At 37.7% G+C, this 12,412-nt stretch overlaps 1 protein-coding gene across 2 annotated transcripts in view; it reads left to right on the top strand.

Annotated features, from left to right (window-relative positions):
• The window catches only part of LOC115437120 (CTD small phosphatase-like protein), a 24,746-nt gene extending 12,334 nt beyond the window's left edge, over positions 1–12,412 (top strand). The window contains exons 2-9 of one of the 2 annotated variants that reach the window (XM_030160247.1): positions 130–287; positions 541–573; positions 2,115–2,216; positions 3,987–4,043; positions 4,344–4,436; positions 5,989–6,174; positions 9,318–11,110; positions 11,156–12,412. In XM_030160247.1, the coding sequence (XP_030016107.1) occupies positions 130–287; positions 541–573; positions 2,115–2,216; positions 3,987–4,043; positions 4,344–4,436; positions 5,989–6,174; positions 9,318–9,443 (755 nt within the window). In that variant the 3' untranslated portion in view covers positions 9,444–11,110; positions 11,156–12,412. The remainder of the gene's footprint in view (positions 1–129; positions 288–540; positions 574–2,114; positions 2,217–3,986; positions 4,044–4,343; positions 4,437–5,988; positions 6,175–9,317; positions 11,111–11,155) is intronic. The other variant, XM_030160248.1, reaches the window with a different exon arrangement.

Genomic DNA, 12,412 nt, shown 5'->3' with positions numbered 1-12,412 from the left:
CAGCGAGGAAACAACGGAGCATTAACGCTTCCTGGCTTCACCCTGCTCCATTTCTTTATGACAGAGCACTTTGGATTTGCATATCTAGTTGTTCACCCTCCGCTCTCCTGTCTCCTCTTGTTTTGACAGCATCCCAGTCGAAAAGCAGCCTGAAAAAGCAGAGGAGCCGAAGCATCTTCAGCACGTTATTCTGCTGCTTCCGCAACTATAATGTGGAACCACCAGCCACCAATACCAACACCAGCTCTCTGCCTCCACCTGTTGAGGAGAACGGATCACCTCCCAAGGTGAGCAGCTCCACAAAAGAACAAACAGCACAAACTAATCAGACTTACAACCGTTAAACTCCAGGTTTATTAGTCTGTACATGTCTGGAGGTATTTTATCTGTCGCAAAGTGTCTATTTGTGTGAATAGTGTTTTCTCTTTGTTTTTTTTCTATGTCGATCCTTTCCTTGTTTTGTTTTTATTTCTTTTTAATTCTCCTTCCTACCCCTCACCCTGTTTTTGTATGTACATGTCTATCTCTCTTGTGTTGTAGTGTGACCAGGTCGAGGTCATCCCTGTCCCTAGTGTATGTATTGCCTTTTTTCCTTTTCCTTTGCATGCAGGCTGAGTGGGCTGGTGCTGGCACATCCTGTCTGTGTGGGCTCCAGCGCTCCTCAGAGAGCTTAAGCTCTGCTACTGTACTGCGGTTCATTTTCAGCCGATTGTAGCACTGGCTGTGTGGAAGGTGTATATGCAACTATGGGTTTAAAAGGTGCCTCAGTGCCTGATCTGCATGAGTGACACTTGGTGGTTTGTATCTCTCAGAAATACTGTGACACTAACAGGCTACCTCAGGGTTTCCGCAGGTCCTTTAAAAAGTTAAAAATCCAGGAATTTAGGCTTTAAAATGTCTTTTTTGGAAGTGATTGGATTGTGAAGTTAACTTTTAAAGAGCTGCTTTAACTTTGGTTTCACCTTTAAATGTTTCTTTGGGGAAAATATGTTTTGATCTCTTTGACAAAACTAAAAGGAACCAAAAACACTAATGCAAACTGCATAATTTATCCACACACACTGAGCTACTGTGTTTTATGAGATAATGTCACTTTTTTCTATTAAAAACTTCACACAGCTGTTGCATATGTACAGCTGTGTGTTGTCCTTTTTACTTAAATGTTCACATTGAATGCAAATAATTTAATTCACTTTTCAAGTCATTAGGGAAATCTGGGATTGTGATCTTTTTTTATCATACATGTACTTTTTTCAGTCTACATGCCAAATAAGTTATAAATTTACATTTTAAAAGTCTGAAAAGGTCTTATAGTTTTACAGTTAACTTGTGCAAACCTGCAGAAACCCTGCTCACAACAGACGTGCAAAATCGTCTCTAATAATCACTTCAAGTGCTTCAACGCAAGAAATTAAACATTTTTATTTTGCCACTTATCCAAATAATATAAAAAATAAAATGCCAAGTTAAAATAAAACCCATATTCATGAGGCTTTATGTACACTGTCTCAGTAAAGGCAATTAACTGCTTTGAATTTTTTAATTTATTTAATTTTTTTTTTTAACATAATCAGGTAAATAATTTAGATTAACTTGTGTTTTAATGGAGCTCTGGCCAGGACAGCAGAGCCACTTTGATCCACGAGAAACATCACCACCGGACAAATAATATGAAAAAGTAAAGTGTGAGACTTTGATGCAGCTTTATTTCTGCACTGAAGCTCAAGCCCATCTTACCATAATCATGACACATTTCACTAAAATGGGTATTGCTAGAACTTTGCATGGCCCCAGTTTAATTGAATCTCCACAGATTGATCGAGGCAGCGTTACATCTGTGTAGGTGGCCATAGAGAATGTGTCTCCAGATGGAGAATCCAGAGGGTGTCATTTCACAGCTCCGAGTCCATTAAACACATTTCATACATGGCTTTATCTCAGCTGCATTGTTGCCCATGAAACAGCCCTTCCTAACACGGTGTTGGCTTTTCTGCTCAGCCTTACATGTAAATTTATGCAAAGTATATGTCTGCTATCTCTGTTTCCATGCCACTCTCTGACACACTCAGCGTCTGTTGTTAGACCTGACTTTGTTTATCTTCTCCCCTCTGTAGCCACCAGCCAAATACCTCCTACCCGAGATGAAAATATCTGACTATGGCAGAAAGTGTGTTGTGATTGACTTGGATGAAACCCTCGTTCACAGCTCATTTAAGGTAACTGCTTCCACTCATGGTTTATTTTCTTCTTCCAGTTTTAAGTTTCAACACACTGGCGTTTTTTCACTTGCAGCATTAAAATATTTATACACAACTTGAAGCACTCTCATTTCATTGAATTAATAGACAGTGTATATATAAATATATATATAAAAATACACCAGGTAAAAACCTTATTAGGATTACAAATCTCTTTTCCAAGGGTGACCTGGTCAAGAAAAGCAGCATAACACAGTTTCTGACGAGACATAATTAACACATAATCCAAAGAACTTATAACCGATAATTACAAAACAATAATTTGTGTCCGTTTAATAACAGTTACAATGACCAAACTCATTGATTTCACGCTCCTTTAAAATAGCTTTAAATTCACCCAAAGTAACAAGGTCAGATAGCTTTAAGTCATTTTGCAGGACATTCCATGCAGAGGGGACAGCATATTGAAATGCCATCTTATCCAACTATGTTCTGGCTCTAGGAACCATAATATGTTAAGTGTGGTTCCAATGTTATGCCTTTCTCAACAAGTATCAATTTTTTTTTTTACATTATATTACAGCGCAAATCTTTTATTTTCCAGCACATTTTTTTTTACACTGAGAGCAGTTTGGTAGCATTAAAAAATGACTTATTTGCCACATCTTAATGCTGCTGGTTAACATAGCATTGATAAAAATGTGTTATAACTGTTTGCTGCATGATCTGAAGGTGAAGAAATTTTCTCTCTAGTGAAATTTCACATCAAATAATACCAGGCATTTTTGATTCAGTTTTGTCAGTTCTATAAAAGTATCTTTGTTCATTACCAAGCCTGTGTGTTAGTGTTCTATGTCTACGTCTGTTTCTTTTATTTTTGTTTGTTTATACAGGGACATTCATTAACAATACTGTAATTGTGCCAGTGTTTGTCAAATGGATAATTTTCATCCGTCGTCCTTTTCCAGATGTTAAATTAGCCAGTGAACAACAAAACAACATTTAAAGTTGGCACAGAGACAGCAGACCGAACATATTAAAACCCCAGTGGGGCGACACAGATGGTTAATCTAAAACAGTATTAAACAGACACATTTTAAAAGGAATCAGGCAGTGAAGCACAATCTGTATTGTTTCCTGTCATAATTATGTCCAATGTTTGACATTAATTTTACATCAGCGTAGTTAATCAACATTTTTTGCATTGTATTTCTACTGTATCTGTTGCAGTTTGTGTAAAACATACTGTAAATCTGTCTTTTCTCTATCCAGTGTCGACTCTGCCGGTAGCTTGCAGCATATAATCATTTGGGTTTTTTTTTTTTTGGGGGGGGGGGGGGGGGGGGGGGGGGGGGTTAATACATTGTGTGTAGATAAAGCAGGTTGTGGAGGAGGAACTGGGGCAATATTCTAGGACAATAAGACTTAGAAATAAAAGCATAAGAGTAGCCGGAAAACTGCTTATCTTGAGCTTTAAAAGCAATGTCTGGAATGTGGCATCAGAGTATTTTGATATCTTCTTCTCCATTGCCTAGTTATACTTCTCATTTTTGTCCTCCTCACTCTCCCTCTGTCCATTTCCTGTTCTTAGTACGACCGCCCCGTTGTCTGTTGTGTTTGATTATTAGCTGGAGGACAATAACATGACGTTCACTTCACTCTGCCAGAGATTTTTGACAATCTGTAAATCGCACAAGTCTAGTGTTCCTAGGAGGGCATCTGCTGGCCAGTTGTGGTACTACACCCAACATATTGAATAAACTGACATGTTCTGTTTTTCTTCCACAGCCCATTAGCAATGCTGATTTTATTGTTCCAGTGGAGATCGATGGTACTGTTCATCAGGTACGTTGCACACAAAATAAACCCACTGATATTTATATTAGTGAAAGGAAACGACATCATTTTGTTCCTGTGTGAAGACACCCGATGAGAGAGGCTGTGATCCAGTTCAAGTAATCCAGGATAGGCTGTGTGTATCCTGGTTGGCCTATTCATGATTACTTGCACTGGGTGGCAGCCACTGTGATCCCTGAAGATCTGCAACGCTTTTCTTCTTAACTGTTGAACTCTCTTACACTCTTACTGTTTTGATGATGCGTTTGTTTTTTTTTTTTCTCTAACCTGGCATTAAACATCCTACAGGTGTATGTGCTGAAAAGACCCCACGTAGATGAGTTTCTTCAAAAGATGGGAGAGCTCTTTGAATGTGTGCTCTTCACAGCCAGTCTCGCCAAGGTGTGTTAAGATCCCAACATACTTTTACTTAATGTTTAACCCATAACGACCCAGTGCTACTTTTGTGGCAGTTCCTAAATCAATTTCACCTCCGTTATTATTTCTTTAATTATTTATCAGCATTTATTATAATATTATCTTCTGTATTTTGTATTTCTTCAGTGAAAATCAAGTATTTTCCAGAATATTATTTACTGACCATGCAGATGTTCATAAAAGCTCAGATTGCAGTTGAGGGTTATTATATCTAAACCAGAGGAAACTGTGGAAATAGTGACTTTTCTCAATTAAATATATCATTAACTGAATATAACAGAAGCGTCATTAATCAAACTCCATGGGTTTTACTGGTGAATCAGTGTTTCCATGGCTGACTATGTTTCCACGTTCACCACGAAGCCTTTGAACATCCAAATGGGTCATATCTCAGGGTTTCTGTGGGTCATTAAAAAGCATTAAAAGTCATTAAATAGATTTTGTGAAAATTAAGGCTTTAAATTGCATTAAAAAGCATTAAATTAGATGTCCAGAGGCATTAAAAAAATTAAATACACTTGATGGAAAAATGGCATTATTATTCACAAATTATTTTGATTATATAAACATTTAATTATTTTGATTGGATTATAGTGTGATGATTGACAGGCGGAACCCTTTAATTGGCTGTTGTTTATGGCTGGTGCATGAAGTCACAACACCGGATGCTTGGAATGCAATGTGCTGTGAGTGTGCTTATGCTGTGGCAAAAGAGCGAAGGTAATATTAGCAAATGTCAGAAAAATGGGAACATGCAAGGTTCAGCAGAGGTGATTGGAGGAGGAACTATTCAGAACCTGGTTAAAGCCCGGTGACAGCAAACCGCCATGCATATATAAAAATATATATGTGTATCTGCAGTTGGACATGGGCATTAAATTTGTTTAAAGTGGCATTGAAAAGGGCATTAAAAAGCATTAAATTAGATTTTCTGATACCTGCCGAAACCCTGTATCTGATGACCCTGACAAGACGACAAACTGCATTTTACACCAATTATTTACATGTATTGATAGGATTAGTGAATGAACAGGTATTAAACATTTTGCATCAATAGATGAATATGGTTTCCAGTGGCTGTTTGGGTCTTTATGGGTTAATCTGGTTTCAGCACAGAAGAAACTATAGAGAAGTGACACATTATTTATATTTCAATGCTCTGTACTATAATCTTCATCTGAATTTTTACACGTCCTCTGCTGTCCATCTGTGTCTTTTGCATCTTAGCCAATAATATGGGGGTAAGTGTATGAATGAAGGCGTAGTGAGTGTTGAGGTAAAAGCTAGTCATTGGTGCTTGTTGTGTCATAGAGTAGTATCTCCTGAGGTGTCTTCCCTTTAAGTAAACAGACAAGGGTGACCTGCTTTGCTTTAATAGTGCATCAGCAAGTATCTCCTGGAGCAGCACTAGTGATCAGAGTATCTTTCCGACATCCAACAATCAGAAATGTTATGTATTGATAGTTAAATGCTGTTGGTCTGCGTAGCTGTGTAATGCTTCTCTGTGATTGGACAGTATGCAGACCCCGTGGCGGATCTGCTGGACCAGTGGGGCGTGTTCCGAGCGCGACTCTTCAGAGAATCCTGCGTTTTTCACAGAGGCAACTATGTCAAAGACCTCAGCCGGCTGGGACGAGAGCTCAACAACGTCATCATTGTCGACAATTCACCCGCCTCCTACATTTTCCACCCAGAAAATGCTGTAAGTGACGGATGACTACATGTCTTTAACTCCTCCTCTTCTTATACCTTACCTGTCATTTTAATGTGACTGTAGCTAACTTTCCAGAAAGAGTTGCAGGAATAAACTAGGCTACAGATGTCAAACATACGGCCTGTGGGCCAAAACCGGCCCATTAAAGGGTCTGTTCCGGCCCGTGGGATGAATTTGTGAAATGCAAAAATTAGGATTGGGGGGGCTTAGAGGAATTAGTAAAGAATCTATAATTGTCACTTTCACTTTATGGTCTCATTATGAGGTATGTACAGTAGTTATTCATGAGTCTGCTTTTTTTTTTTCAACCCATGGGGCTTTTGTGGAATTATTTGACCCGACCCGACTCAGCCCGCCCCGCAAATAAACTGACATTCTTTTGACCCACCACCAACCTGACCAGCAAGTAACCCACTGATCCACACATCATTAATGAACGGTGCAGAAAGCACCCCCATATAATCCCTGGACGGACCTGTCTATAGATACACTACAGCAGTGGCAAAGATACAGCCTACAGGCCAAAACCGACCCGCCAGAGGTTCTAATTTGTCCCACAGTATGAATTTGGAAAGTACAAAAATTTTACTAAAGTTATTAAGAGTCAAACGTGTCACTTGTTTTAGTTCAGGTTCCACATTCAGCCCAACTGTGATCTCAAGTAAAATAATTGCATAATAACCTATAAATAATGACTCCTAATTTATATCAAAATGTCATTGTTAAAAGTCGGTATTTAATCGGTATCGGCAAAATTAATTCTAACAAAATCGGATCAGAAGCAAAAAAATCCAGATTAAGATATCGCTAGCAAAAATTATACTGACGATGTTAACAATCAATGGTGTCAAAATCATTTTAGTTCAGGTTCTAGATACAGACCAATATGATCTGAAGTGGGCAAAAATACACATCACAACATTGGGAACCAGATTTTCATCCATTTTCCATTACAATGTTTTTCTTGCTGGTTCAGCATCAGGAAGGAATTTATTTGACCAAAACAAAAACAAAACGTAATCATCATGTTGCGATCACAGTCTGCTAAAAATGTAAATATGTTGTACATCTAACATGACAGGAGAGGAATCTAGAGTATTTAATGAACAGCTGCTTTTAACACTGTTGAATTATTACTCTAAAGTTGTTGTCGCTTATATATTTCAGCTGAATATGTATAAAAACATGGTGTAGCATATGAGGAGTGTAAACCTGCTGCAGTGATGATCTTTCACAGGGATTTTGGTCGTATTAATGGATTTGCAGGGAAAGTTGAAAATCGCCATGTTTCCACCATGTCTGATATAGGAGCTCACATCAAACTAAACACTGAAACAGTAGGTGGAGTTTTAGTCAGACAGTAAAATCGGAGGCTTTACAACGTGTCAACACACAATATCAGCTGACTGATGGATCAAATTTACAACTGGCTGTTTGATTTCACTTCCTCAGTTCGGTTTAGATCCAGCTGCCGCGGATGCAAGACACGACAATACGACAATTCGTCAGTTTTTATTTCAATGCAGGAAAAAGTTATAATTGTCAGGTTTGTGATTTAGTTTCAAATGACTTACATTTATACCAAACAGACATTTCAGTATGTGTTGACTTAATTCTGAGGCTGTTTATTAACACATGATCCTGCAGCTGAAATAGTTTCATTTTATTGCTGCGCTTAAGGCGGTTGTTACTGAGCAAATAAAAAACAGTTTCGGCTGAACGCTCAGGGGTGAGTCTCAGGTTCCTCCTCCAGGAAATATTGAGCGTCACACACTTATGACTTTTAATTTATCTGATCATTTTATACTGAAAATGTCCCTGTCTATTTAATGTTAACCAGATGATAATTCCAAATATAACCGTATGTAATAGTTTTTTATATATTCTGTATTGTTTTCAACTTCTATCATTTATCCACACACTCACAGCCCCGAGTTATTCTTGCATCCTTTTTAAGCTTTTTTTAGGGAAAGCAAGTGTTTGAACATTTCAACATACACAATAAATTACTTCATTTAAATGTATTTTATGAACCCCTGGAACTGAACATGTTTGTGCAGTATTTGTGCTGATGTTAACCGCTCATTCAGAACACATTACTGTGTTTTAGGATGATTTTTAGAATATTGAAGTAGATTATGGATAAATAGAATACAGATCACATATATTCAACTGGTTGATATATTGAATAAAAATAAATAAAATAAATGATATTATTATATAATAATATTTTATGTGTATATCTATCTATCTATATATCTATTTATCTATATCTATATCTATATATATATATATATATACATATGTATATATAATTTTATTTTATTTTTTACTCTGTTTTATTGCTTGTTTTATACTCTCCTGTTTTACTGTACGGTGTCCTTGAGTGCCAAGAAAGGTGCCTATAAATAAAATGTATTTATTACTATAAAAAGGAAGGAAAAATGCCTAAATTGCAAAACTGAGTTTCAGATATTTTTTGCTCAAGGAAAAAGTCAAAATGCAACCTGATTTTATAAAAATTAAAGTAATACATTTGTTTGTCAATGTCTTTCTCATTTTGTAACAGTAGTGCTTTATTTTTTATTTTCTAATAAGTGGTGCACACTGACACCCTTAGAAATGCTAATATTACACATATACATCATAGAGTTTGAGTTTACTGATTCACACTTAAAATGATAAAATTGAATTTCAGCAGAATTTTCAAAAGATGTCTAGTTTGAGTAAAGAAAACTTTTTTGAAGCTGTGATTTATCTTGGATTCATGTCAATAAAAAAATCACTAACACAATTTCATTTACCATGATTATAACTGATTAGAAGTTTTTAACCATGTGTTACTTTTTAGGGTGACAATTTAACATCTGTCCAGGGACTGTAGATGAAAAATAGCCATTAAGCTAACTCTGGCGCATTTAAATTAGAGTGAATTAATGCACAATGTCCCTGTTAAATAAACCAATAAAATAAATACTAAATAAATAGTCCGTGTCGTCAAGCTGTACATCTGTTCAATAAGGCTGAGACTTTGTAAAGCTCACTCCATTAATTACTTCATGTTTCTGAGGAGGTTAATCTGCATCCTGTGCCCATAAATCAAACCTAAGACCCAGTCTCTGTCCATCCAGGTCCCGGTCCAGTCCTGGTTTGACGATATGAATGACACGGAGCTCCTGGACCTGCTGCCTTTCTTTGAGGGACTCAGCAAAGAAGAAGAAGTTTACGGAATCCTGCAGAATCTGAGAAGCAGGTAGCAGGACACACTGCGGCACCACCTGTGGTCTCCATCCTCCTCCTCTTCCTCGCTGTCCATCTCTGCCCCACACCTCCACACCTCTCAGACTCAGGCGGATCCTCCCACTCGCGCCCCTCTTGTCTCTGCCCCAAGGGGACGCCTCGGAGCCTCACTGTGGAAACCCCGATGAAACCCGTCTCCGCTCTTATCTCCCGGTGACCGGCGTCTGCCTTCTGAGTGCCATCAGAAAAAAATACAAACACTTAATATCCCAGGAGCACTGTGTATCACTAAAACCACACCAGAAAGTGTACAGAGCGTCCTAAGTTGATAATGCTGGGGGGAAAATACTAAGAGGAATGAACTCTGGTTTTTATTTTCAAACCTACAGACAAAGTTTTACTATTCGGTGAAGTGCTTATTTTAAAACCAAAAAAAAGAAAAGGAAAAAAAAAAAACAACTTTTGTCTGAAACTTCTTTTGTGGTACCACACAAAAGTCTGAAAAGATTTTGTCCTCATATTGTTGCTATGCAGGCAGTTTCTGGTGGTAGAAAGGACTGTGATTCTCTTTTCTTACTGAATGAAGTGCCTTGTGTGAATGTTGTTTATATGGGGAGAGGTTTTGTACATGGCATATTTCCAGAGTACTTCAGTCTTTTCACAGACAATATGCTTTAAAGTGGACACAGAAGTATCTTTATATAAAGTTTGACTTTAGTTTTTTGATCATCAAACGCTGGGTAAACATCTCCATAGTATTCTTTTTTTTCCCCCAGTTAACTCGTGCCATTATATAGATGTGACTTTGTTTCTCTCTGCTTTCATTATTGGTAGGAATACTGTATTTTATTTGATTTAGGAAAAGGAGTACGTTTGCAATTGTGAACCTTACGACCCACCTGAAAGTAGTTCTTTACATCTCATAGTTGTAATCTGAAAGTTCAGATAAAACTGTGCCATTTATTCTTCTATCTCTGACATTACTCACTCTTTATTCTTTGTATTATTTGCCAAATAAGGAAATTATTTTATAACAGGCTTCATATCTTTAACAGGGGTTCAGTTATAAGTGTTAAACCATTAGTTTTAATGTAACATAATAGGTTTTCTTCTTTTGACAGATAGATGCCAGTTTCGTTTGTATGTCTTTAATGCTATGAAGTCCTTTTTTGTTGTTGTCATGCTTATCAAACAACCGTCTACCAGCCGTCAGTGGATTCTTTTTTCCTGTTTCAGCACACTGACTTTGTGGTGCAGCTTCACATGGGATGGTCTTTCTCCTAAATTGTACATTTGCAAAGGTATCCCTTTGTTGTTGTTTTTTTTTTTTTTTTTTAATGGTCCGAGATCTAACATTAAACAGGTCGAGTGCCACGTTTTAATTTTTCATGATGTTTTAGCGTCTTTTAGGAACTATAGGTTAGTGACAGATCGAGTCTGGATGGTGTTGTAAACCACACGTTTAAGTCCTGCTGGGTTTTTTTTACGCTCGGCCTCATCCAGTTTTGGTGTAAAATAGAAGAGAGAGAAGAAAAAAAAACAAAACTAAAAACAGCGAGGACACGTGGCGTTTACCTTCCCAGACTTTTTAACTGCTCTTCACCTCAGTGCCTATGTTTGAGAGGAGCCACACAAACTGAATGCTGCAACATTAGCTACCATGGCAATAACCTTTTTTTGTTTTGTTGTTTTTTTTTTGTTTTTGTTTTTGTTTTTGTGGTGGGGGGAGGGGGGGGGGGGGGGGGGTTTGGAGCACTTAAGACAAAAACCCTTGAGTGTTTATTATCAGTCACATTTTACCTACAAATCTGGTCCTCTTTAGAATCTTTTGCTGAACTTGAATGTTGCTCTACTTCAACACCAGAGTCCGTACTTTGCCATTGTTATCAGTTTTTATTGTGGAAGGAAGTAAAAATAATAATAATAATACAACAAGAGTACACCTTCCATACTGACAGATGGGTGCTCAGTCCTGGCCCGTCCAAACAGCCTCGGGTCCGGCTCCAAACACAAACCAGAACACTACCGGGGCACCGCAAAAGGACTGTGAACAACCTCATCCTGGCACTGACGCCTTACTGCCCGCAGAGGCACAAAGCAATGTTCCCTCATCAATTCAACATCACAGCTCCGTGTGTTTTGTTTCTTTGTTTTTTTTTTTTTTCTCCCCTAGTATTTCCTCTCACAGCTTGGCCCGTATGTGTAGACCATATACGGGCCCAGCGGCGTAACATTGTGAAACAATAAAACGAAGCAATGAAGCGTGCAAAAAGCTCTGTGGTGCCATGTAGGGATCTGTACGCCCAACAAACCTCATCTGCTTTATTGCTTGGTTTACGGGTCATGATGTTAGATTTATAAGACCTACACTACTTCAGAATTCCCGGCTGCTGTTCCCTTTTTTGCATTAGAAAATGTTGGTAGTGAGTGTTTGGCTCATGATGATGGTTTCAGTGCAATGTCTTTTTTTTTTTTTTTTTTACTAAAAGAAGTGTTCGGTCGACTCTTCTCAACTTCTCTGTCGTTTGTATCATATTTTTCTACCTACATTTGTCAGTATTCGGTTTTGGTATTTTCCATCGTATCCAGCTTCTGTTCTGTTCCCTCCTGTCGTCTCTTTCTCTCTCTTGCCTTTGGTTAAAAAAAAAAAAATTAATAAATAAATAAAAAATTCTCAGTCAGGTCTCGTCCAATGAGAGGACACGTTATATGTGCACGCCAGCACGTTCATTTTTAGTTTATTTCGCCTCATTATCACACATGCATCGTTTTCTATTGATTTAACACCAAAGTTCTGTAACACTTGAGTTGAAATCACCGTGCTTTTCTTTTCGGTCAGGTTCACTCTTTCTTTTTTTTTTTTTCCTCCTAAAACACTTGTCAGTTCTTGTTGGCTTATGTTTGAGTGTTGGCAGCATGTAGTCATCCTGAGCATCAGTTTAATTTTTTTTTTGTCTTTCTTACCATAATAAAAGGCTTCATTTAA

The sequence above is a fragment of the Sphaeramia orbicularis genome, chromosome 17, assembly GCF_902148855.1.
Source record: "Sphaeramia orbicularis chromosome 17, fSphaOr1.1, whole genome shotgun sequence".
NCBI lineage: Eukaryota > Metazoa > Chordata > Actinopteri > Kurtiformes > Apogonidae > Sphaeramia > Sphaeramia orbicularis.
The sequence above is the reverse complement of the archived record's forward strand: the minus strand, read 5'-3'. Positions and strand labels throughout refer to the sequence as shown.